A 27,665-nucleotide genomic window follows, 5' to 3' on the forward strand; every position below is an offset into this window, starting at 1 on the left:
CAACCACAATACTTTCTTCACTGGGACAGCGTCATCAATTCTTTGTTTGGACATTCATTCAGCCGAATGATAGACGACGATTAGGGATGTCCTATAATGGCTTTTTGCCGATATCCGATATTCCGATATTGTCCAACTCTTTAATTACCGATACCGATATCAACCGATACCGATATATACAGTCGTGGAATTAACACATTATTATGCCTAATTTGGACAACCAGGTATGAAGAAGATAAGGTCCTTTTTAAAAAAATAAAATAAAATAAGATAAATAAATTAAAAACATTTTCTTGAATAAAAAAGAAAGTAAAACAATATAAAAACAGTTACATAGAAACTACCGTATTTTTCGGAGTATAAGTCGCACGGGAGTATAAGTCCCACCTGCCGAAAATGCATAATAAAGAAGGAAAAAAACATATATAATTCGCACTGGAGCCCGGCCAAACTATGAAAAAAAACTGCGACGAAAAATACGGTAGTAATGAATTAAAATGAGTAAAATTAACTGTTAAAGGTTAGTACTATTAGTGGACCAGCAGCACGCACAATCATGTGTGCTTACGGACTGTATCCCTTGCAGACTGTATTGATATATATTGATATATAATGTAGGAACTAGAATATTAATAACAGAAAGAAACAACCCTTTTGTGTGAATGAGTGTAAATGGGGGAGGGAAGTTTTTTTGGGTTGATGCACTAATTGTAAGTGTATCTTGTGTTTTTTATGTTGATTTAATAAAAAAAATATATATATTTTTTAAAAACCCGATACCGATAACAAAAAAAACCGATACCGATAATTTCCGATATTACATTTTAAAGCATTTATCGGCCGATATCATCGGACATCTCTAATGACGATATTTGTCATATTTTTGGAAATGATGTTTGTCATAAACCAACTCAAACTGTGATTACAAAAACTGAGGCATCTGACCTCTGTGTTTGCCCAAAATACTTTATAAACAAAGTACTATATCTCCTTTTGTATTGGAATCAAAATACTTAGTTACCTCAAAGTAATCTTTATCTTTGTGTTTTATTTTACATTCTGTGTTTCTGTCACAATAAAACTAGTATTGGGGCGGCATAGCTCGGTTGGTAGAGTGGCCGTGCCAGCAACTTAAGGGTTGCAGGTTCGATTCCCGCTTCCGCCATCCTAGTCACTGCCGTTGTGTCCTTGGGCAAGACACTTTACCCACTTGCTCCCAGTGCCACCCACACTGGTTTAAATGTAGCTTAGATATTGGGTTTCACTATGTAAAGCGCTTTGAGTCACTAGAGAAAAGTGCTATATAAATATAAATCACTTCACTTATTAACATATCATATCCGTGCAAGATAAACTTACACAATGAGTAAATTCTTCCTCTACTGTACCTAACATCAGGTATCAATACTGTTTTCGTCAAATGACAACAAGTTATGTTTCCAGTCATATTCTTGCTGCATGGTTTGAGTTAAATATTAATGACTGATGTGATGTCATCGTACTCACCTGGATTCCACAGAAGTGTTGAACAGGAAGTGCCTCTGGTAGACTTCTCCGTTTGTGGTGTTGATGGTGACGACAGGAAATCCAATTTGTTTAGTCCATGTCGCCATCAACGTGGCCACGTCGGTGTGGCCCCCCTCCTCATGAACAGCCTGCAACCACGCCAACACATATTTGTTCAACATTTTAATCGCATTAATCACTGTTTTCTATGACTCACTCATGATTCATCAGCATCACTGTACTTTACTAACAATAAAATACATGACAAGCCACAATTCTATATATATTTAACATACTATGTACACACCTTCTCATTCAATGTGTCATCAAAACTATGAATGAACACATGTGGAGTTATGTACTTAACAAAAACAGGTGACATAACTGAAAACATGTTTTATATTCTTGTGTCTTCAAAATAGCCACCCTTTCCTCAGATTACTTTTTCGCACACTCTTGGCATTCTCTCGATGAGCTTCAAGAGGTAGTCACCTGAAATTGTTTTCACTTCACAGGTGTGCTTGAAGCTCATCCAGAGAATGCCAAGAGTGTGCGAAAAAGTAATCTGAGCAAAGGGTGGCTATTTTGAAGACACGAGAATATAAAACATGTTTTCAGTTATTTCACCTTTTGTTGTTAAGTACATAACTCCACATGTGTTCATTCATAGTTTTGATGCCTTCAGTGACAATCTACAATGTAAATAGTCATGAAAATAAAGAAAACGCACTGAATGAGGTGTGTCCAAACTTTTGGCCTGTACTGTATATATATATATATATATATATATATATATATATACTGTATACATATATAAATACTGTTTATATATATATATATATATATATACACACACACATTTTACAATTTAAATCAATTATAGTTTGGCTCTATTAAATGAAATAAAATTAGGTTGTAGGCTGGAGTTACAAATATTTCGAACATTATTGACATTTTCAAACACAGTACAGTCAATTTCAATGTGACAGTTTGGACTTTAGTTCATTTGTTCCCTCTTTCCGTCATTATTTCCTGTTTGTTTTATTTTGTTACATCACAATACTGTTTCCTGTTTTGCTTGTTAGTTCGGTATTGTACCAGTTTGCTATTCTATACACAGGCGTGTCATTTACGTTTTTTACTCTATACCCAGGCGTGCTTTTGATATTTATTATTCTAGACGACAGGTGTGTCGTCTATGTTTTTTTTACTCTGTACACCACTGTGCCGTCGTTTGTTATTCTATACCACAGGTGTGAAATCTGGCCCGCCACATTATTTTATGTGGCCCGCAAAAGCCTAGAAATAATATGCGTTAATAAAATGCTTAATCTTTTCTTACTAAATATATTTGTTCTTTCCATTTTGACATTAAAAATCATGTACCGCATGCAATTGCATATCTTTTAAAATGCAATATTATCAAAATCAAAATATATTAAAAATATATATTTTTGTTAAAATAAAGATGAATACTGTACTTAAATATCTGCTTGACTTATGATTTCGAAACAAATTATCAATTAAATTGTAGACTGTAAAATTGACAATAGATTTTACGGTTAAATTCCGCCAACTGAGTTTTTTCCTGTAAAATCAACTTTGGTACTGTTTTTTTCCATATACAGCAGGACACTAAAACATTAAAAAACAAACAAAAAAAACATTAAAAAAACAAGATTTTACGACAAAAAAACAAAAGAACTGGCAGCTCTGTTTCTTGAATTTTACCGCTGAAAACAGTGGTATTGTTTCTCCATTCCATTCCATGTATTCAATTTTTTTATATGCTGTAAAAAACTAACATTCTGGTGACTGAGCTGCCGGTTTTTAAAGTAAAATTTAAATATTTTTGGGCAGCTTATGTAAAGAAATATATTGTTAATGTATATATATATTACTCATTGTTAAAAGCGGCCCTTTGAGGGCAACCATAACTGCGATGTGGCCCTCAATGAAAACCAGTTTGACACACCTGTTCTATACAAAGGAGAGTCCAGTCTAGTAGTTTATTTAGCTCCCTCCTAGTTAGCGCTATTTAGCGTCACCTTCTAGGTCTCATGCTATTTTTTTATCTAGTTAGCAGTCTGCTCTGCAATGTGTCTTACATTTTTGGAACATGTTTCCAATCAAAGACTTCATTGATCCTACGAATCGTGCCGTTGCATCCTGGGGTCGCTAAACACATGTATGGCTCAACAGAGAGGCGTGGCTTTAAATGGAGGTCATACATTAATCAAGTCCAAAATTGGAATGTCACTTTTGAAATAAATTACCATCGTTAACACTATTTATGAGTAGATTTTATATTTTTAGAATCATTTTTTTAGGTAGGGTCTTGCCTTTTGAATACACTTCCAAAGGTCATTCTGGTCGGCGTTCCCAAACTTGAAGTCACTGAGATACCGCTGGAAGATTGACAAAGAGGGACAAGTGTTAACTTTCATCTTCTGTACACTTTTTGTGTGTAAAATCCATTCAAATAAGAGAGGAAGATAGAAAATAAATTGCATGCATTTCTAATCCCGACACAATCAAACCACAACGGTGCAACATAACTGATCTCTTTCACGTTTCCTTTTACTAACCTGGATGTAAGTATCAAATATTTATCACCATTTATTGATTTTGTTTTGGAGTGGTTGTCATGTGACTCAGAATATTCCCCCAAATGGGTGTCAGATAAATTTGCTCATTTTCCAAAAGCATATGTTTTACCATTTGTTTCCATGTTAAAATGGCAATGCTATAATAGGGTGTCAAATATTACAATGCAACTGTTTTTATATTTCTTCCAATTAATTAATTGAAAACAAGCTAGAAAAACTTTGCTATCAACTTTTAGCATTAAAATTGCTACGATAATCCTGAAGCTAATAATGCACTTGTTACTGGTATGTAATTTTAGATGAATATAAATTATATGTTCTTTGTTCAAAGTATATTTGTACAATTTAATAAATACCTTTGGCATGCTCAACATAAAAAAATACAGTATGTGCTTTGATGGCGCTAGAATAGTCAGGAGAGGGAATGATATGCTGCTTGCTAATGCTGTGCCCCAAAAAACAAAAAAGGTGGAACAATGCAAGACAGATTATTCATTGATTTTATTCATCAAAGTTTAAAATGGTAATATGAATGTCCAGGACGAGTTGAATGTGTTTAAGGTGGAATGGTTTAAATCGGTTCAAAAATGTGGGAATTGTGGAAAAATGGACAATTAATTTTAAATGGGGAAACTGTCCTTAAAAACTGGGAGTTCTGGAAAATCTGGGAATTTTTAAGAAAAATGGTTGGACAGGACACAATTCCTAAACAGGCTGAATATTTTGAAGTTGGAACGGTTTGAATTGGATGGAAACTGGGGGAATTGTGGAACTTTGAAAAATGTCCCAATCATTTCAATGGGAATTTCATGAAAATTTGGGATTTTCAGGAAAAGCATGACATTTTTTGAAAATGCTAAAAAAAACAAACTTGTATGTTCTGATTGAAGTTAGTTGTAATGTTACTATTTCAATATTGAAATAGTAACATTTTTGATTGGGAAATGGTATTACTGAATCCCTGGAATTTCGGGAAAACAGAGAACTTTTCCAGTTGAAAAATAACTTCTTTTTTTTTGTCCTGATTAAGAGGAATGTTTTTGACAGTAGAAGTGGGTTGGAAAAATACAATATCGTGAATTCCTGGGGGAACAGATAAAGGGTGTGTTCAGACCAGTAGAAGACATACGGTACATGAATTCAAGTTGATTTGGACGTAAATATATTCAAGCTTACTTCAACCCCTTTGTTGAAAACTCTTTGATCCACAGCGTCTGCCAGCATTCTCAGCACAACAGCTCCCTAAAGTGTCAACCAAGAAATATTCATATCAGTCAAACACCAATAATAACATCATGTATCACTTTTTCGGTTTCTCTGTTACAAAACATCTAGCATAACAATGTTACAATACATTTGTGCGAGTGTTACCAAATGGAATACCTATTTTGTACACGTGTGTATAGATGACTGTACCTTGAAGTTGGTGAGATCATCAAGTAAGGCCGTGATCTGTGGAGTGGACAGGACATCTTGGTGTGGGACGCTGAGAGGATGGGAAGAAGCCAGCGCGTCCTGCTCAAAGGCTGTATGGAGTTCACTCATGATATTCATTTCACCCTGCATAGGACGTTCAAATGAATCACATGTTTGAAAAAAAAAAAAGGCCAAACACGCATGAAGTAACTCGTAAAAACTCATCATTTGAAATAAGAATATTTGGACCATTTCACCGAATTGGTGCCTTTGATCTGATTGCATATTCAATGAATACAATTTCAAAGTTGAGTTTAAACTCCCTTCAACATGTGACTATGAGACTTTACCAAGAAATATAAACATTTAGCCCACGGAAGGAACAAAAGTACACTCATTTATTTTGATGTACAGTACAGGCCAAAAGTTTGGACACACCTTCTCCTCATTCAATGCGTTTTCTTTGTTTTCATGACTATTTACATTGTATATTGTCACTGAAGGCATCAAAACTATGAATGAACACATGTGGAGTTATGTACTTAACAAAAAAAGGTGAAATAACTGAGAACATGTTTTATATTCTAGTTTGTTCAAAATAGCCACCTTTGGCTCTGATTACTGCTTTGCACACACTTGGCATTCTCTCGATGAGCTTCAAGCACACCTGTGAAGTGAAAACCGTTTCAGGTGACTAACTCTCATCTCTCATCATTGCTGTTTGTTTTTAAAGCTTTACATGGACTGGCACCTCAGTATATCTCGGACCTCATCCAAATTTACACTCTCGCGCACGCTCTGAGGTCCGAGAGTTAGCTCCAGTTCGTGGTGCCCAAGACCAGACTTAAATCCAGGGGAGACAGGCCCTAAGCTCTGGAACACTCTGCCCCTCCATGTTCAAACTGCTCCCACAGTGGAGTGTTTTAAGTCTCGTCTTAAGACCCACTTTTATTCTTTGGCTTTTAACACTACGTGTGTGGTCCTCTGTCCTCTGTTGTCCTCTGTGTTTTTTTTAAATACATTTTGATTTCTATTTACTGTTTTAATTGGTTTTACCCTTTAAAAATCGTTTTTAATCATATTTATTTGTATTATTTTTTGTTTTTATTCAGTCATTGGTGGAGCTAAGGATAATATTTGAATATTGTTTTTAATATTGTTTTTAATATTGTTGTGCAGCACTTTGGAAAAAATGTTGTTGTTTAAATGTGCTAAATAAATAAAGTGGATTGGATTCTCACTCATCGAGAGAATGCCAAGAGTGTGCGAAAAAGTAATCAGAGCAAAAGGTGGCTATTTTGAAGAAACTAGAATAAAAGAACATGTTTTCAGTGATTTCACCTTTTTTTTTGTTAAGTACATAACTCCACATGTGTTCATTCATTGTTTTGATGTGACAATCTACAATGTAAAGTCATGAACATAAAGAAAACACATTAAAATGAGAAGGTGTGTCCAAACTTTTAGCTGTATATCCCATTATATTTCAACTATGGCTGGGATTTCAAGTCTAATCACAATCCTGTTACCTCCAAATTATTTTGTGATGTTTTTTTGCTTATCTTTATATACATGTTGTTAAATCACTGTAATGTGCTTCATGTCAACATACTATTAGTATAAATGTCACATGGATATATTTCATGTATTTGCTAATTCTACACAAAAAAGTCACTTCTTTTACTGGCAGTCCTGTTACTCAAATGACTGATCTTCAGCTTAGGAACCTTGCACATAAAATTTAATAAAGTCGCCTAAGATAGACCGATACACATTTTGAGTAGCAAAATGTGTGTTTTTATCAGATCAGGAGTTGAAAAAAGACAATTGGGGGAGAATTTCAATGAGCAATTTGGTGGAATGGTTCATTTGATAAAAACACAAATGTGAGCTTACAGCTTTGAATGTCGGTTCTACGTTGTCCAATGCCAGCGATGACATGTACGTAGCAAAGCCTTCTTTCAGCCAAACTTCATTCCACCATTTCATTGTCACCAAGTTTCCAAACCACTGTAAAAAAAAAAGAATCAGAACAAACACATTTGAACACACTGAACGCATGAGTCCGAACTTGGATGTGAGCGAGGCTCAGCATGGCTGTTAGTCGCAGTCAAGGGACTCATGTTATCCTTCAGGAGACTGTGGGCAGCAAGAAAACACACCTGCGGCAAAGTGGAGACGGTGGACTAATATCCCATAAGGAAAGCACTACAAACTACTTTGTATAGTACAGTCTTACCTTGATTTTTGTAATACTCGTTTTTCGATGAAAATGCTTTGTGATACCTTTTCCTATACACCACACTGAGCAACTTGTTTATTTACTGTAGCTACGTTGGTTACGTTATTGGCAAACAATAAGAATCAGTGATGATGGACAGAAAGAAGATGTTAAAAATGTATGTTTTCTAGATGAGTATTGTTTTGTCGCAATCGGAAGAGTCACTTGTATTGCGTCAGCTAGAGTGGGCGTCGAGAAGGTAGAGTGGGAGAGGGCAGGAAATATGAAAAATTACAAACCCCGTTTCCATATGAGTTGGGAAATTGTGTTAGATGTAAGGCTGCAGCTAACGATTATTTTTCTATCGATTAATCTATAGATTATTTTTTTCGATTAATCGGTTAATCTATAGATTATTTTTTCGATTAATATATAGATTATTTTTCCTTTTACCGATTATTTTTTTTATTTAAAATGAAGATGAAAAAATAAATGTAGGCCAGTTTTTTCAAAAGGCATGGCTTTTATTTACAAAAAAAAAAGTATGGCCACTCAGTCAACATTGACAACAACATGACAAAATATTCTGTAACAATGTAAACATTTAAAACTTTAACATTTAACAAAATTAAAAGTAGCTTATTTGCTTTTTAATGTGCAAATATAAAAGTAAACATCCAGTGCAAATCTTAATATTCTGCAATAGTATAAGCATTTCTAAAGTAAAAGTATTGCTTATTTTGCTTTAAAATGTGCAAAAATAAAGATAAACATCCAATTCAAAAAAGTGCAAAACGGAAATATTCTGTAACAACAGTGTAAACATTTCAACAAAAGTAAAAGTATTGCTTATTTGCTAAAATGTGCAAAAATAAAGATAAACATCCAATACAAAAAAGTGCAAAACTAAATATTCTGTAACAACAGTGTAAACATTTCAACAAAAGTAAAACTTTTGCTTATTTTGCTTAATAACACAACAATGATAGTATGATTAAAGTGAAAGTTAATTGTTCGTTTGTACATAGTATACGTAACTGTTAATGTTGTAAAAGGTATTTGCACAACTAATTAACGTTAGCGTTAAAGAGGAGCGCGGACGATTGACTAGTTGATGGTGATGGCAAGAACGCTGCCGTTGTGCTGCTATGATAGGCCATTTCCGCTCGACACAGTGTGCATACAACAACATTATTAGCAGAGGTGGGTAGAGTAGCCAGAAATTGTACTCAAGTAAGAGTACTGTTACTTTAGAGATTTATTACTCAAGTAAAAGTAAGAAGTAGTCACCCAAATATTTACTTGAGTAAAAGTAAAAAGTATGTTGTGAAAAAACTACTCAAGTACTGAGTAACATACACACACATATCATATATATATATATATATATATATACATACATTGATATATACAGTATATCATTTATATTTATTTATTTTGCCGTTTTTGTTTACATGTTAAAGGTGTTTTAATAATTATACATGCATGTTTAACATATAGATTCCTTTCTTTCATGAAGACAAGAATATAAGTTGGTGTATTACCTGATTCTGATGACTTGCATTGATTGCAATCAGACAGTAGTGCTGGTAACGTCCACGTTTTCAAATGGAGGAGAAAAAAAGTTCCTCCTTTCTGTCTAATACCACATGAAAGTGGTTGTTTTTTGGCATCTTATTTGTCCACCTTCCATATTCGTTTTTATACCCTTTACAAGAAATACATTGGCGACAAACTCCGTAGCTTGCTAGCTTGTTTGCGCTGGCTTTCGGAGACTCTTTTTTTGAAAGCGCAGGCGCGATGGAGCGGGACTTTTATTGTGAAGACAGGAACTGTGCAGTCAGTCTTTAGGCTTTTGACGGGGTGTACGGTCTTTTTTCCTTCACACTTTTGATTGATTGATTGATTTGAACTTTTATTAGTAGATTGCACAGTACAGTGCATATTCCGTACAATTGACCACTAAATGGTAACACCCGAATAACTTGTTTCAACTTGTTTAAGTCAGGTCATGTGACCCCTGGCTCTGTTTGATTGGTCCAACGTCACCAGTGACTGCATCTGATTGGTGGAACGAAGTGAAACGTCACCAGTAAGGCAGGCACTTTGAAGGTCTGTCTGACAGACCAAAACAAACAAAGCGTGCATTAACAGATCGATAAAAATTTGTAGCGAGCTGAATGTAGATAAAAGTAGCGGAGTAAAAGTAGCGTTTCTTCTTAGGCCGTTTATTGAAATACTCTCACACTTTTGACGACTTTTGGCGTGTTTTTTCCCCCTTGCTCGCACCGCTCGCATCGTCTGCTTTGCGCTCCGCCATGACGGTAGTGTGACGTAAATATGCGACGCGTCGACGAACAAAAACGTCCTCGACGTATTTACGTAACCGATGACGTCGACTACGTCGACGCGTCGTTTCAGCCCTAGTTAGATGTAAATATAAACAGAATACAATGATTTGCAAATTATTTTCAACCCATATTCAGTTGAATATGCTACAAAGACAACATATTTGATGTTCAAACTGATGTACATTTTTTTTTTTTTTGCAAATAATCATTAACTTTAGAATTTGATGCCAGCAGCACGTGACAAAGAAGTTGGGAAAGGTGGCAATAAATACTGATAAAGTTGAGGAATGCTCATCAAACACTTATTTGGAACATCCCACAGGTGAACAGGCAAATTGGGAACAGGTGGGTGCCATGATTGGGTATAAAAGTAGATTCCATGAAAAGCTCAGTCATTCACAAACAAGGATGGGGCGAGGGTCACCACTTTGTCAACAAATGCGTGAGCAAATTGTTGAACAGTTTAAGAAAAACCTTTCTCAACCAACTATCCATCTATTTTCTATTCTCAACCAACTATTGCAAGGAATTTAGGGATTTCACCATCTACGCTCCGTAATATCATCAAAGGGTTCAGAGAATCTGGAGAAATCACTGCACGTAAGCAGCTAAGCTGTGACCTTTGATCCCTCAGGCTGTATTGCATCAACAAGCGACATCAGTGTGTAAAGGGTATCACCACATGGGCTCAGGAACACTTCAGAAACCCACTGTCAATAACTACAGTTGGACGCTACATCTGTAAGTGCAAGTTAAAACTCTCCTATGCAAGGTGAAAACCGTTTATCAACAACACCCAGAAACGCCGTCGGCTTCGCTGGGCCTGAGCTCATCTAAGATGGACTGATACAAAGTGGAAAAGTGTTCTGTGGTCTGACGAGTCCACATTTCAAATTGTTTTTGGAAACTGTGGACATCGTGTCCTCCGGACCAAAGAGGAAAAGAACCATCCGGATTGTTATAGGCGCAACGTTGAAAAGCCAGCATCTGTGATGGTATGGGGGTGTATTAGTGCCCAAGACATGGGTAACTTACACATTTGTGAAGGCGCCATTAATGCTGAAAGGTACATACAGGTTTTGGAGCAACATATGTTGCCATCCAAGCAACGTTACCATGGACGCCCCTGCTTATTTCAGCAAGACAATGCCAAGCCACGTGTTACATCAACGTGGCTTCATAGTAAAAGAGTGCGGGTACTAGACTGGCCTGCCTGTAGTCCAGACCTGTCTCCCATTGAAAATGTGTGGCGCATTATGAAGCCTAAAATACCACAACGGAGACCCCCGGACTGTTGAACAACTTAAGCTGTACATCAAGCAAGAATGGGAAAAAAATACACCTGAAAAGATTAAAAAATGTGTCTCCTCAGTTCTCAAACATTTACTGAGTGTTGTTAAGACGAAAGGCCATGTAACACAGTGGTGAACATGCCCTTTCCCAACTAATTTAGCACGTGTTGCAGCCATGAAATTCTAAGTTAATTATTATTTGCAAAAAATAAAAAAAGTTTATGAGTTTGAACATCAAATATCTTGTCTTTGTAGTGCATTCAATTGAATATGGGTTGAAAAGGATTTGCAAATCATTGTATTCCGTTTATATTTACATCTAACGCAATTTCCCAACTCATATGGAAACGGGGTTTGTATATATATATATATATATATAGGGGCTGCAACGATATTGTATATACCGCGCTATTGCGGTTTCAAAGTCTTCACAATAAGGCCGTGATGCTTGACAGTATCAAACAAAATCTTGGTGTGTAGTTTTTTTGTAGCGCTTTAGCGTTGGTCGGGTCTGAAAATAAACTACATCTCCAGAATCCTCTGCTCAGCGCGAGGACAGCAAGATGGGAGGCTGGGAACACCGTAAGCAGTAAATAAAATGTGTTGTAAAAGATACGAGAAATTGTTTTTTTTGGGACATTTCCATCAAAATCTATGTTTTACTGTTGGAGTTATGTTGCTAACAAACCCTGAAAAAAAACATACCTATGAGTGTTTCTAACAACATAATAATGTCTGCATAAGTGCTCAGAACAGAGAATAACAGCGTCAAGAATATGAAGTTATTTCATCATGTAAGATGATACTGTATAACGCACACCCGGAGTTAAATGATACATTTTATGATATCCAGATATTCAGAACAGAGTTAACATGGGGTAATAGATGAAATAAGTGCAATGCAATAAAATCTACCTATCCACAGTCATGACACGACACAGTATGTGCCCTTTGCCTTTTTGGATGGCATGCAAAAAAAATTGTCATGTAATCTTCCACTGTACTGTCAAAGAAAAAAAAAGGTAAAAAATAGTATAGTCACTGTCCAACTGCACAGATAGTTAGCACGGGATTAGTCTAGCATGTACCTTTTATTGTCACAACTGTGCTGTGTCAAACAGAATACAGTAAATCATTTGAATGTGTGTTTTGTGCGTCTCTTGGATAAGTGAGAAGTCATGAATGCGTCATCGTTTATTGCCTTACCTGGTGAGCCAGTTGACGTGCGATGGAATAGGAGATTGTTTCCTTATGCAAGAGTGACGACACTCCCAACTCGTACAGCAGGACGCCCTCGTCGTACGTGATCAGTCCCCAGTTTTCCACCGCCGCGCCGGATATATCGGGCAGCGCAACTTGATCTGGGGGAGTGATTCGTAAAAATGAGGATATACAAACAAATGCATAAATCGAGCTGGAGAGGAACGGAAAACATCTGCTTCTGTGGAAGTTGTAGCAAGGAAAATGAACGTAAAGACATTGAACTTCCTTTTTTAAATTGGTACAAAGCCAGTTAGTTTATCACACTAAATTACCTTTAATAAGAACATCAAACATTGTATAATGTGCTTAAATAAACAACTTCCTGAATTACTTTTACAGGGCAGGGGGGACGCAATTTAACATGATTCATAAATACGCAGCAGGAAGACACCAGATTACTGCTCATGGTTTCTTCATGCTGATCTGAGTTTTTCATTCTGCGCCACTACTTCCTTGCTACTAGTTTGTATGTTGCATGTCGTTTTAGGTTGGAGAACATAGACCATTTCTTCTCAAACTTTGTTCACCAAGTACCACCTTAGAAAACACATGGCTCTCCAACTACCACCATAATGACCAACATTAAAGGCCTACTGAAAGCCACTACTACCGACCACGCAGTCTGATAGTTTATATATCAATGATGAAATCTTAACATTGCAACACATGCCAATACAAAAGTACAATTTTAAATTTTGTGCAAAATATCCTGCTGAAAACGTCTCGGTATGATGACGCCTGCGCGTGACGTCACGTATTGTAGAGGACATTTTGGGACAGCATGGTGGCCAGCTATTAAGTCGTCTGTTTTCATCGCAAAATTCCACAGTATTCTGGACATCTGTGTTGGTGAATCTTTTGCAATTTGTTCAATGAACAATGAGCGGTGTATTGCGGCAGGTGTTGTGCCGGATAACGCACCCCCGCCGTAGAATGCACCCCTTGACAGTTGTGCCGGATAACACAGCCGGTGTTTCATTGTTTACATTCCCGGAAGATGACAGTCAAGCTTTACCATTGGCCTGTGGAGAACTGGGACAACAGAGACTCTTACCAGGAGGACTTTGAGTTGGATGCGCAGGCGCGGTACCGTGAGTACGCATGCAGCTGCGGCTTCCAAACATTTGATCGCTTGCCCGTACGTGCGTGCCGCTATGTGCATGTCACGTACATAACTTTGGGGACTTTGGGGAAATATATGTGCTGTATGAACTTTGTGGAGGTGAACGGTACTTTGGGCTGTGGGATTGAGTGTGTTGTGCAGGTGTTTGAGTTGTATTGGCGGGTTATATGGACGGGAGGGGGGAGGTGTTTGTTATGCGGGATTAATTTGTGGCATATTAAATATAAGCCTGGTTGTGTTGTGGCTAATAGAGTATACAGGTAAAAGCCAGTAAATTAGAATATTTTGAAAAACTTGATTTATTTCAGTAATTGCATTCAAAAGGTGTAACTTGTACATTATATTTATTCATTGCACACAGACTGATGCATTCAAATGTTTATTTCATTTAATTTTGATGATTTGAAGTGGCAACAAATGAAAATCCAAAATTCCATGTGTCACAAAATTAGAATATTACTTAAGGCTAATACAAAAAAGGGATTTTTAGAAATGTTGGCCAACTGAAAAGTATGAAAATGAAAAATATGAGCATGTACAATACTCAATACTTGGTTGGAGCTCCTTTTGCCTCAATTACTGCGTTAATGCGGCGTGGCATGGAGTCGATGAGTTTCTGGCACTGCTCAGGTGTTATGAGAGCCCAGGTTGCTCTGATAGTGGCCTTCAACTCTTCTGCGTTTTTGGGTCTGGCATTCTGCATCTTCCTTTTCACAATACCCCACAGATTTTCTATGGGGCTAAGGTCAGGGGAGTTGGCGGGCCAATTTAGAACAGAAATACCATGGTCCGTAAACCAGGCACGGGTAGATTTTGCGCTGTGTGCAGGCGCCAAGTCCTGTTGGAACTTGAAATCTCCATCTCCATAGAGCAGGTCAGCAGCAGGAAGCATGAAGTGCTCTAAAACTTGCTGGTAGACGGCTGCGTTGACCCTGGATCTCAGGAAACAGAGTGGACCGACACCAGCAGATGACATGGCACCCCAAACCATCACTGATGGTGGAAACTTTACACTAGACTTCAGGCAACGTGGATCCTGTGCCTCTCCTGTCTTCCTCCAGACTCTGGGACCTCGATTTCCAAAGGAAATGCAAAATTTGCATGGTTGGGTGATGGTTTGGGGTGCCATGTCATCTGCTGGTGTCGGTCCACTCTGTTTCCTGAGATCCAGGGTCAACGCAGCCGTCTACCAGCAAGTTTTAGAGCACTTCATGCTTCCTGCTGCTGACCTGCTCTATGGAGATGGAGATTTCAAGTTCCAACAGGACTTGGCGCCTGCACACAGCGCAAAATCTACCCGTGCCTGGTTTACGGACCATGGTATTTCTGTTCTAAATTGGCCCGCCAACTCCCCTGACCTTAGCCCCATAGAAAATCTGTGGGGTATTGTGAAAAGGAAGATGCAGAATGCCAGACCCAAAAACGCAGAAGAGTTGAAGGCCACTATCAGAGCAACCTGGGCTCTCATAACACCTGAGCAGTGCCAGAAACTCATCGACTCCATGCCACGCCGCATTAACGCAGTAATTGAGGCAAAAGGAGCTCCAACCAAGTATTGAGTATTGTACATGCTCATATTTTTCATTTTCATACTTTTCAGTTGGCCAACATTTCTAAAAATCCCTTTTTTGTATTAGCCTTAAGTAATATTCTAATTTTGTGACACACGGAATTTTGGATTTTCATTTGTTGCCACTTCAAATCATCAAAATTAAATGAAATAAACATTTGAATGCATCAGTCTGTGTGCAATGAATAAATATAATGTACAAGTTACACCTTTTGAATGCAATTACTGAAATAAATAAAGTTTTTCAAAATATTCTAATTTACTGGCTTTTACCTGTATATATGTCTTGTGTTTATTTACTGTTTTAGTCATTCCCAGCTGAATATCAGGTCCCACCCGCCTCTCACAGCATCTTCCCTATCTGAATCGCTTCCACTGCCCTCTAGTCCTTCACTCTCACTTTCCTCATCCACAAATCTTTCATCCTCGCTCAAATTAATGGGGAAATCGTCGCTTTCTCGGTCCGAATCGCTCTCGCTGCTGGTGGCCATGATTGTAAACAATGTGCGGATGTGAGGAGCTCCACAACCTGTGACGTCACGCTACTTGTCTGCTACTTCCGGTACAAGCAAGGCTTTTTTATCAGCGACCAAAAGTTGCGAACTTTATCGTCGATGTTCTCTACTAAATCCTTTCAGCAAAAATATGGCAATATCGTGGAATGATCAAGTATGACACATAGAATGGACCTGCTATCCCCGTTTAAATAAGAAAATCGCATTTCAGTAGGGGGCTTCACGGTGGCAGAGGGGTTAGTGCATCTGCCTCACAATACGAAGGTCCTGAGTAGTCTTGGGTTCAATCCCGGGCTCGGGATCTTTCTGTGTGGAGTTTGCATGTCCTCCCCGTGACTGCGTGGGTTCCCTCCGGGTACTCCGGCTTCCTCCCACTTCCAAAGACATGCACCTGGGGATAAGTTGATTGGCAACACTAAATTGGCCCTAGTGTGTGGATGTGAGTGTGAATGTTGTCTGTCTATCTGTGTTGGCCCTGCGATGAGGGGGCGACTTGTCCAGGGTGTACCCCGCCTTCCGCCCGATTGTAGCTGAGATAGGCTCCAGCGCCCCCCGCGATCCCAAAGGGAATAAGCGGTAGAAAATAGATGGATGGATGGCATTTCAGTAGGCCTTTAAAATACAGTAGCATACTAGGCCTAAGTATTTATTAAAACCGGGTCGGACGTTTTATTTAACAAGTGTAGTTGATATTTTTGGCCACTGTAACATAACACACAGTTTGAACAGTAACACTGTGTTTGAATATAGGAAAATAAAACACTGTACAGTGTGTACTTAAATATAATGGTAAATGTAAATGGGTTATACAAAACCCAAAACCAGTTAAGTTGGCATGTTGTGTAAATCGTAAATAAAAACAGAATACAATGATTTGTTAAACCTTTTCAACCTATATTCAATTGAATAGACTGGAAATACAAGATACTTAACTTACAAACTGGAAAACTTTATTTTTTGCAAATATTAGCTCTGCAACATGTTTAAAGAAAGCTGGCACAAGTGGCAAAAAAGGCTCAGAAAGTGTGAACAAATACGTGAGCAAATTGTCGATCAGTTTAAGAACAACATTTGTCAACGAGCTATTGCAAGGAATTTAGGGTTTTCACCATCTACAGTCCATAATAATATTTAAAAGGTTCAGAGAATCTGGAGAAATCTCTGCACGTAAGCGAAGATATTACGGACCTTTGATTCCTCAGGTGGTACTGCATCAAAAAACGCATTCAGTGTGTAAAGGATATCACCACATGGGCTCAGGAACACTTCAGAAAACCACTGTCAGTAACTACAGTTTGTCGCTACATCTGTAAGTGCAAGTTAAGACTCTACTATGCAAAGCCAAAGCCATTTATCAACTACACCCAGAAACGCCGCTGGCTTCGCTGGGCCCAAGCTCATCTAAGATGGACTGATGCAAAGTGTAAAAGTGTTCTGTGGTCTGACGAGTACACATTCACAAATTTTTTGGGAAACTGTGGACGTTGTGTCCTCCGGACCAAAGAGGAAAAGAACCATCCGGTCTGTTATAGGCGCAAAGTTCAAAAGCCAGTATCTGTGATGGTATGGGGGTGTATTAGTGCCCAACTTACACATCTGTGAAGGCACCATTAACACTGAAAGATACATACAGGTTTTGGAGCAGCACATGTTGCCATCCAAGCAACGTTATCATGGACGCCCCTGCTTTTTTCAGCAAGACAATGCAAAGCCACGTGTTACAACAGCGTGGCTTCATAGTAAAAGAGTGCGGGTACGAGACCGGCCTGCTTGTAGTCCAGACCTGTCTCCCATTGAAAATGTGTGGCGCATTATGAAGCCTAAAATACCACAACGGATTGTTGTGGTATTTTGACTGTTGAACAACTTAAGCTGTACATCAAGCAAAAATGGGAAATAATTCCACCTGAAAAGCTTCAAAAATTGATCTCCTCAGTTCCCAAACGTTTACTGAGTGTTGTTAAAAAGAAAGGTCATGTAACACAGTGGTAAAAATGCCCCTGTGACAACTTTTTTGCAATGTGTTGCTGCCATTAAATTCTAAGTTAATGATTATTCAAGTTTCTCAGTTCGAACATTAAGTATCTTGTCTTTGCAGTCTATTCAATTGAATATAAGTTGAAAAGGATTTGCAAATCATTGTATTCTGTTTTTTATTTACAAATTACACAACGTGCCAACTTCACTGGTTTTGGGTTTTGTAATTGCTTTTCTACCTTCAAGGTACTCAAAGCGCTTTGACACTATTTCCACATTCACCCATTCACACACTCATTCACACACTGATGGCGGGAGCTGCCATGCTAGGCCCTAACCACGACCCATCAGGAGCAAGGGTGAAGTGTCTTGCTCAAGGACGCAACGGACGTGACGAGGATGGCGGAAGCCAGGGATCGAACCGGGAACCCTCAGGTTGCTGGCACGGCCGCGTTACAAATTGAGCTACGGTTCGTAAAGTGGAATCAAATAAAATTAATTGCACATAAAAGTTAAAGTATCACTAGATAAAGCCCGCGTACCACTAGTGGTGCATGCACCACATTTTGAGAATCCCTGACCTCGGCAATTTACCAACATCATGCAAAAACACTCCACCGCGTTCATCGCAACAGCTTGCGAAAAATCCTTGGATCAAGAGACTAAATAATCGTGACCCTGAAGTACTGGCGAGGGGTTACACCATGTTGATGAAACATCAGCTCAGATGGTCTTAGTATTGCCAACCGTTCCTTGAAAAACTGAATTGTTCGTATGTAGAAACAGAAATATGTGTCCTTTATTTAGCTGAAAGGGACACACTTTGTCTCGTATTACAGTCAGTTAAAAAAAATATTCTATAATGAATTCCAGTTTGCCACAAGCTAAGCCCATCGATGGGAGCATGTTATTAAACACATTGCCCTTTTCTGGCATCTTTATTAATTCCCTTTGCCTTGGCTTTCACTTTGCTCTGCCTTAGCGAGACGGCTGCTAGCGAGCTAGCGTTATATGGCTAGCTTCTTAGTCTTCTGAATCCAAATACTTTTTATCGCACTAAAATGTTGTCTTTTGAAAAAACAAACAATGTAGTGAGCTCGGAGCTACTTTTTGTCTGACGGGGAAGCTACAAGTGGATATCAATCAGGTCTTGCTGGCCAACAAAGTGTGCCTTATTTTATTTATTTTGAAGTGAATTATTAAGTCATATTATTTTCTACATATGGTGAATGTTTTTATTCAACCTGGAGAAGGCGAACCACCAGGTTTAAGTAAATAATGGTTGAGCCCAATAACAAATTTAAGGAGCCTTAGTTGGACATTCGCTTGTGGACTGGGTTAACTCTCTCATGAGAAGAGGCAATAAATTCAGACTTTGGAATGCAAAAGTGATAGCTCTATCCTGGAGGAGAGACTCCATGTTTATCTTAAACGTCAACCTACAAGTTGTTGTCTTCCCAGTCACTTACACACGAACATCTCTTTACATAGTCAGGTTGTACTCTCCTGAATTAACGCACACAAAGACAGAGAAAGAGGGAATGTAAGACGGTGGTTCGGCTTCTACAAGTTAGGAGTGCCTCATTTTTTTTACTTGACCTCCTCCAGGTACTGCAGTCCTGTATAATGACACTCGCTTGTAATAAAGCAACTTTTTGTTCAGCAAAGCGTCTCCGACGTCTCTTTTGATCCAGCCGCACTGCCGTGTCGCCCTTCTGCCCAGGAAAAGGGCAGAAATACACATCTATTTTTCAAAGAGTTGGCCACACTAGGTGGTCCAGTCATGGTTGAACAAGTCCTCTTCAGTAAACTTTGCTTGGAAAAACGTGAAGCTCTTCGAAAGCGTTTTGGTATAAAACTTTGGGAATCATTAGCTCAGCAACAAGATGCATAGCAATTTGTTGTAACAGATGGAGCACCTTGAAGCAGAACTTGCTAGAAAGAAATGTTCCAAGGTGGTCAACGAGTTTTCTTTGCAATACCTGACCTCTGTGTATAAGAACCTTTCTTGCCAAGATTGCTCTCAGTCACTCTTGTGACTAACATACGGTTTGAATATTCTAGAATATATACACTTTTGAAATAAAGGTAACTTTACTTCAACTGATTTTAATGCATTTTTCACTAAACAGGGTTTCCGCAACCCCCAAGGGTTCCTCACAGGTACTGAAGGCGGGTTGTGAAATTTTTGGTTGATTAGACTGTTTTGAAATATGCTTTTTTATGTTCCCACTTACACTTTTCAACTAATTGAAACGTTTTTAAATACACAACAACATAGTGTAGTTTATAAATGTCAGTAACATGAGCACCACATTCACTCTACCTTACAGGTTTAATATAAAAACATGAATAAATAATTATACTGTCACATACGTGTTCGCATATTGCCAACCCTCCCGGATTTTCCGGTAGACTCCCGAAATTCAGCGCCTCTCCCGAAAACCTCCCGGGACAAATTTTCTCCCGAAAATCTCCCGAAATTCAGGCGGTGCTGGTGGCCACGCCCCCTCCAGCTTCATGCGGACCCGAGTGACGTGTCGACAGCCTGTTTTCACGTCCGCTTTCCCACAATATAAACAGCGTGCCTGCCCAATCACGTTACAAGTGTAGAATGATCGAGGGCGAGTTCTTGGTTTCTTATGTGGGTTTATTGTTAGGCAGTTTCATTAACGTCCTCCCAGCGCGGCAACAACACACAACAGCAGTCACGTTTTCGTCTACCGTAAAGCAGTTTGTCTGCCGTAAACAGCAACGTTGTGACACTCTTAAACAGGACAATACTGCCATCTACTGTAAATGCATATGTGACAATAACATCTAGGGCTTTTAGAGCGTGCAGTGCACAACTGCGCACACAACAAGGAGACGAAGCAGAATGCATCATCAGAGAGGGTGTTCAGCATGGTTAGCAAAATAGTGACAGAGAATAGAACAAGGATGGACAATTCAACCCTTAACTCAACAATGAGTAGATGAGTGTTATGTGTGTGTATATGTGTAAATAAATGAACACTGAAATTCAAGTATTTCTCTAATTTAAATATATAAGAGATATAATAAAATAAATATATATATATATATATATATATATATATATATATATATATATATATATATATATATATATATATATATATATATATATATATGTATAGCTAGAATTCACTGAAAGTCAAGTATTTCTTATATATATATATATATATATATATATATGAAATACTTGACTTGGTTAATTCTATCTGTAAATATACTCCTCCCCTCTTAACCACGCCCCCAGCCCCCACCCCGCCCACCCCCCCACCTCCCGAAATCGGAGGTCTCAATGTTGGCAAGTATTCGTGTTCGCATTTAAGATAGCTAGCGCTCAGCGGCGCAAGCTGCCAGCTAACAATTAGAACACTATTTGCCAGCTAGCTATCAGCGACCCTATTCTGTATTATTGGAATATCTTAGAATTGTGCAATGACGAGTTACCTTACGGACCAGTTTAATTTCAAGTACTATTTCAGGCAGGATATAAAAACCCTCCATCAGTTTGGAGGTCCTCGGCTTGGAAAATGTTGAAGATCCCCGGTATAAACTTGAGGGACAGACCTTTAGAGGTGTTTCCTCAAAGTTCTCCAGCACACAATGCATGTTTTTTTTTATTATCATTTACTAAGTTTGATTTCTTCTTACCTAGCTTTTTCTGAAGGTAATTAATTTTAAAGTGCTTCTCGTAGAAATTGAGTATACGTCCAGTGATGTTTGCTGCATATACGGTGGCTCTTCTGGCCTCTGGTCGAGCAAATATCTGAAAAACAGTAAAAAAAAAAAAATGTATTGTCTTTTTCTTGGAACAAATGCTGGCCTACTTCCGGCAGGTGGATAACCTGTGTAGTTCTTTTCAAGAAGTACCTTAATTTTGACACGCTCATGTGCGGCGGGGGAAGACCTCAACTCTGAAACGGTGAACGCTAAAAGGTAGGTTGACATCTTTGGTGTTGAATGGAAACGAGTCGACGTCCAGTCGTCTTCTAGATTATCAGAGCCTGAAAGAGTAGAAAGTGTATACAAACACGTTAGACTTTGGTGTGAGCGCTTCAAAAGCTTCTTCAACCACCAGAAGACATTTCAAGCGTAAACACGCAGTCGTTGATGTCTGATGAACATTGAACCAGACTGCTTGGAATGTCTTAGAAGACTTTTCGGTTTCATCGGTTCACACTCAGACTTGATAGGACAGCTTTTGTCTAGTAAAGGGGTGTCAAACTCAAATACAGAGTGGGTCAAAATTTAAAACTGAACAAAGCCGCGGGCCAAGGTTGAACAAATTAACCTTTCTGATAGGGACCCAAACATGTTTTGCATTAAATATTGAACAAGCAAGGCTTATATAACTTTATAGTGACATGCAAAATCGAGTTTCAAATAATAATAATAATAATTAAAAAATATAAATGGCATATCAAATACAATTTAAATAAAAATGTAATGCCTCTTTTCTATTTGCAGCCTTCTGAGGTAAATATCAACATTAAATTTTTCCACAGGCTAATACATTTGAAAATAAAATAATGAATAAACCAACCAGTCAGGACTTTAAACTGCTCAGTTTGCAACACACTGATCTAATCTGATGTGCCCAAGTCAGATACCTGCCATCTTTTCTTGGATGCTAGTTCATTAATGTCGGGGCTCAGGCTTTGAGCTGAGGCATCCCTCATTATCGAACAAAGGTGTTCATCAGTCATTATATCTCGTATTCCACAGTCTTGGGGGCGTGCCTTACAGGTACTGCTTTTAACGTCCTCTACGAGCTGACGTCACGTCCGCTTTTCATCCCTTCTAGCAACGTGCCGATCCAGTCACAATATATGAGCGACTTCTGTACGAACACACACGTAAATGCAAAGCATACTTCATCAACAGCGATACAGTTTACACTGAAAGTGGCCGTATAAGCAACTTTAACATTGTTAGAAATACACGTCACTCTGTGAATCCACACCAAACAAGAATGACAAACACATTTTGGGAGAACATCCGCACAGTAACACAACATAAACACAACAGAACAAATACCCAGAAGCCTTTGCAGCACTAACTCTTCCGGGACGCTACAATATACACCCCCGCTACTTCCAACCCCCCACACATACACACACCTTGTAGCGTACCGGAAGAGTTAGTGCTGCAAAGGGTTCTGGGTATTTGTTCTGTTGTGTTTATGTTGTGTTACTGTGCGGATGTTCTCCCGAAATGTGTTTGTCATTCTTGTTTGGTGTGGATTCACAGTGTGGCGTATATTTCTAACAGTGTTACAGGTTTTTATACTGGCACTCTCAGTGTAAACTGTATCGCTGAAGATCAAGTATGCGTTGCATTCACTTCTGTGTGCGTGCCACAGCCGCACATATTATGTAACTGGGCCAGCACTCGTTGGACTGGATGAAAAGGGGACGTTACATTTCTCGGGAGGGGCACTGAAATTTGGGAGTCTCCCGGGAGGTTTGGCAAGTATGAGAATTAGCGGTGTACCGTGGCACCGCCTCTGTATATAATCGGCGAGCCAGCTCTAGTGTTAATTTGATATCACCTCACGGGCCTAGTGAAATTTGGCCCGCGGGCCAGAGTTTGACACCCATGGTCTAGTACGAGTTTTTGATGTAATATCCAAGTATTTATCCTTCAAACTCAACGGAGAATGGTTTCACCCTTTTGTGATGCAACACGATGCCACCTGAGAGGATAATACTAGGATCCAACACCATCCCCTCAGACTCGAGCAGTCCAGTATAATTTTTGGAGCAGTCTTCAAAGACAACCTGAACAGTCCAGTTAACACTTTCAGAGTACAATAACGTGGATTATTGAGAGTATTTACATTAATCGGTCTCTCTCTTTGAGATTTGTGATAGCCATGGAATAAAATACCTGATATCGCAGCAGCTTTTTCAGAAAGTTGCAGCAAAAGTTGTGATGGATTATTTTTGTCCAATAACATTGAATTGACTTTTGAATTTGTGCAATTACGATCAGTGTTTTAAGGGTTCCTTGAAAACCTAACCTCAAAATCAATAAAAAAAAAAACTTTATTGATGTTGTACTGGTTTTATACCACACTTAAAAGTAAGTAAAAGCACATACTCAGAACTCATCATCAAATAACTACACTGGTTTAATTTGTTATAATTAATATTATAAATAAGTACCGTATTTTCCGGACCATAGGGTGCATCGGATTATAAGGCGCACTGCCAATGAATGGTCTATTTTCGATCTTTTGTCATATATAAGGCGCACCGGATTATAGGGCGCATTAAAGGAGTCATATTATATTTATTTTTTTATGAATGGAAAACACTTCCTTGTGGTCTGCATAACATGTAATGGTGGTTCTTTGGTCAAAACGTTGCATGGATTATGTTTTACAGATCATTTTCAAGCCGCTTTCTGACAGTCTCTTCCGGATGCGCCGTTTTGTGGGCGGTCTTATTTACGTGGCTCACCTTCGACAGCGTCTTCTCCCCGTCATCTTTGTTGTAGCGGTGTAGCGTGCAAGGACGGCAGTGGAAGAAGTGTCAGTGGCCTAGTGGTTAGAGTGTCCGTCCTGAGATCGGTAGGTTGGGAGTTCAAATCCCGGCCGAGTCATACCAAAGACTATAAAAATGGGACCCATTACCTCCCTGCTTGGCACTCAGCATCAAGGGTTGGAATTGGGGGTTAAATCACCAAAAAATGATTCCCGGGCGCAGCCACCGCTGCTGCCCACTGCTCCCCTCACCTCCCAGGGGGTGATCAAGGGTGATGGGTCAAATGCAGAGAATAATTTCGCCACACCTAGTGTGTGTGTGACAATCATTGGTACTTTAACTTTAACTTTAAGATGGAGCTAACTGTTTTAATGACATTCAGACTTTATTTAAAATGATTAAAGGAGCAGCATCTCCTCATCCGCAGAAAATATGTCCCATAAAAAAACGTCCGACCGGAACTCTGTAATAACTAAAGTTCCTTGGGTGAATAATGTAAACTCACTACACCGGTATGTTTTAGCCCTTTCATGGCGAGTTCACTGACAGATATAAGTACTTTACACTACTTTATATTATAAATGGCAACAGTGGAGGATGAATATCACATAACAAGAAGATAGAGAAAAAGAAGAAGCTTATCAACTACTACATAGGCGGACATGCACAATTTTTCAGGATTTATGCAGATCCCAAGAACAGATCAGCAGGTACCAGAAGGTAAGACAAGTTGCGTTTGCATAATATTACGAAACAAAACGCCAGATATTATATCTTACTTTATACACACACCATAATAATACTCGTATGTTGAAGCACAGTACAATCAATTAAGCGGTGCAACTTCATAGCTTACCAAAGTCGTACTAAAACATTTTGATAGATTTTTGAGCGTTGTGTGTAATGTTTTATATTTTCAATGGAACATATAAAATGTCGGTGTTATTTTACTTGTGACTGCCATTATATTGCAGTCTACACGTATATATTATGTTTGACTGCCATCTACTGGTCACACTTATCATTACACCATGTACCAAATAAAATAGCTTCGAGGTCGGTAAGCAAAACCAGAATTATTCCGTACATAAGGCGCACTGTCGAGTTTTGAGAGAAAAAAAAAGATTTTAAGGGCGCCTTGTAGTCCGGAAATACGGTAATATAATTAATACTATCAATATATAATTATAATTACAGAAAGAAACATCACCTAAAAGCTTCCTTATAGTCTGCTGTATGCTCTGTCAAATTGCCGACATTCTCTTTATACGTTTTACACTTGAATAGTCCATCCCTGGGTTTCCCCTACATGTAAATGATCGTGGCAGCCCGCCAAGGCAAAACTAAAGCTGCCAAACCTTAAAAATTAGGGTTCTTTACGTGAAAACAAATTAAAGTAATACAATGCATGAATGCACAGATATAGCCAGTTATTGTAACACTATTGACTAATGATACACTGAAAATTATTATTGTGTAATATTGACTTTGTTTTGATCAATTTTGAACAATTCTATGTCATAGTTTAACTGTCCTGTAGGTATTGTTACGCTGTCAAGAGCACTTAACATAAATAAATGGAAACATTTTACAGTTGATACAGTACATGTGATCGGTATCAGTATGGGTAATCAGCCCATCTGACTCATTGATGATCAGTTTTAGAATCGTTTTTGACAGCAGAATTGTTTGGTGCACCTTTGGACGAGCTGGGGGGGGGGGGGTTCTGGATGACATCACTGGTCAGAAGATATATTTTAGAATTACTTAAAATGTTGACAGCACAAAGCACAAACTAATTTTTTTACGGCACAAGCCAATAAAATTTGCATTGTGTGACAAATAAAGTCTATTCTATCCTATCCAATATGAAGGGAATGGAGGCCGGCAGCTTCATAGAGGTCACATTCCAAATGTTATTGGCATTGAATTGATTATTTACCAGACGATTCTGCGTTTCCAAGCGCTGTCATCTTTCGTCTGTGAACGATGGTGACGTCGAACGCGGCTTTCATTTGAGGCTCATCAAAACAAGGAAACACTCGTCTGGCGGCTGTCGGCTGCAGATTTGTACTGGCAAGAAATCTGCAAAGAAAAACATGTTTTTAAATTTCATAATCCTACTTATCGTTTGTATCGTTTAATGGTACAAGAAGCTTATAGGACAAGGGCAGTATTGTTACCGCCTTACTGAGATCAATTCATAAAAATATAAAATCAGTTTATCAATTATTTTTTAAAGTAACTAGCTTACTGTTTTAGCTGGTGGTATGAAGAATATGAGGATTAAAATGATAAACAATACAGACTCACCTGTGTGTGTTTGATGGACTTTGAGAGCGTGCATGACGTTCATCATAGGTGCTAATATACAGTCCGTGGAGCTGGTCTGACATGTGTCCACTGAAGGACACCAACAAGCTGTAATTCCTTCCTTTCTCCAGCGTTTCCTTCAACTGAAACTCCAAGAAGTCACTTTGGTCTTGGTGAGGCTTCATGCTCAGAATACTGATCTTCTTGTTCTCGTCTTCGTTCTTTACCACAGCGTCAGAGACTAGCAGGTCCCGACTGTGCAGGTAAATGCTCTGGGTCTTCTCCACACAATGGAAGCGTACCAAGGAGGTACCGGAGAACAGCAGGGTTTGGTTGGGAGTCGTGACATTCACCTCCTCCACGATTTGGGAGTAGAAATCCATTTGTAGAAAGATCTTGTAGTTTTCGGGGACCAGACTCGTTGGCAGCCGCATCGCAGGCGGCGGTCCCAAAGTCGTGGTAGGATAGGTCGGACGAGGTGAGGGGTTCATGGGTGTGATCTGAATGTTGTATATAATGATCATGGTGACGATGCTGCCAATGGCAGCCAGCGCCAGAATGACAAACGCGGCGGCAAAAGCCTTAGAAGTGGAGCTCTTTGACATCTTGGCCGCTGTCCTGAAGGTCCAACGTCTCTCTGTGCTCTCTCGGATCTGCAAGAACTTATCTGCATGCCAGTCACCGCCCAAGCATAAACAGGGCTTGGCCGGACCAACCCAAGTATGTTTGTGTTAAACATTAACCTGGACGTTGAAGAGGGAGCAAAGAGCAGGTGTTACATGGTCTTGGAAATGATCCTTGTTAAACATCTGGGTTTGCGGAAAATGATTTCTTTGGAGCCAGAACATTGCCAATAAGGAACCAGAACACTGCAGATGCCATTAAGGAACCAGAACAGAACCAGGACACTGTCATTAAGAAATTTAAAACACTGCCTTTAAGGAAACAGAATACTGCCAGCAAGGACGCTGGCCCCATGTGCTTCTTGCCG

The 27,665-nt window shown here is 38.9% G+C and overlaps 1 protein-coding gene across 1 annotated transcript in view; it reads right to left on the minus strand.

Moving 5' to 3' along the window:
* The window catches only part of LOC133575083 (aminopeptidase N-like), a 57,220-nt gene extending 29,921 nt beyond the window's left edge, over positions 1–27,299 (minus strand). Inside the window, exons 1-10 of the mRNA XM_061927544.1 lie at positions 26,675–27,299; positions 26,304–26,446; positions 21,744–21,877; positions 21,525–21,639; positions 12,602–12,756; positions 7,428–7,541; positions 5,532–5,675; positions 5,292–5,357; positions 3,849–3,914; positions 1,507–1,655 (exon numbers count right to left, since the gene is read on the minus strand). Of these exons, the coding sequence (XP_061783528.1) occupies positions 1,507–1,655; positions 3,849–3,914; positions 5,292–5,357; positions 5,532–5,675; positions 7,428–7,541; positions 12,602–12,756; positions 21,525–21,639; positions 21,744–21,877; positions 26,304–26,446; positions 26,675–27,279 (1,691 nt within the window). The 5' untranslated portion in view covers positions 27,280–27,299. The remainder of the gene's footprint in view (positions 1–1,506; positions 1,656–3,848; positions 3,915–5,291; positions 5,358–5,531; positions 5,676–7,427; positions 7,542–12,601; positions 12,757–21,524; positions 21,640–21,743; positions 21,878–26,303; positions 26,447–26,674) is intronic.
* Between the last annotated feature and the right edge of the window lie 366 nt (positions 27,300–27,665).

Source organism: Nerophis lumbriciformis, linkage group LG35 (genome assembly GCF_033978685.3).
Source record: "Nerophis lumbriciformis linkage group LG35, RoL_Nlum_v2.1, whole genome shotgun sequence".
Classification (NCBI taxonomy): Eukaryota; Metazoa; Chordata; class Actinopteri; order Syngnathiformes; family Syngnathidae; genus Nerophis; species Nerophis lumbriciformis.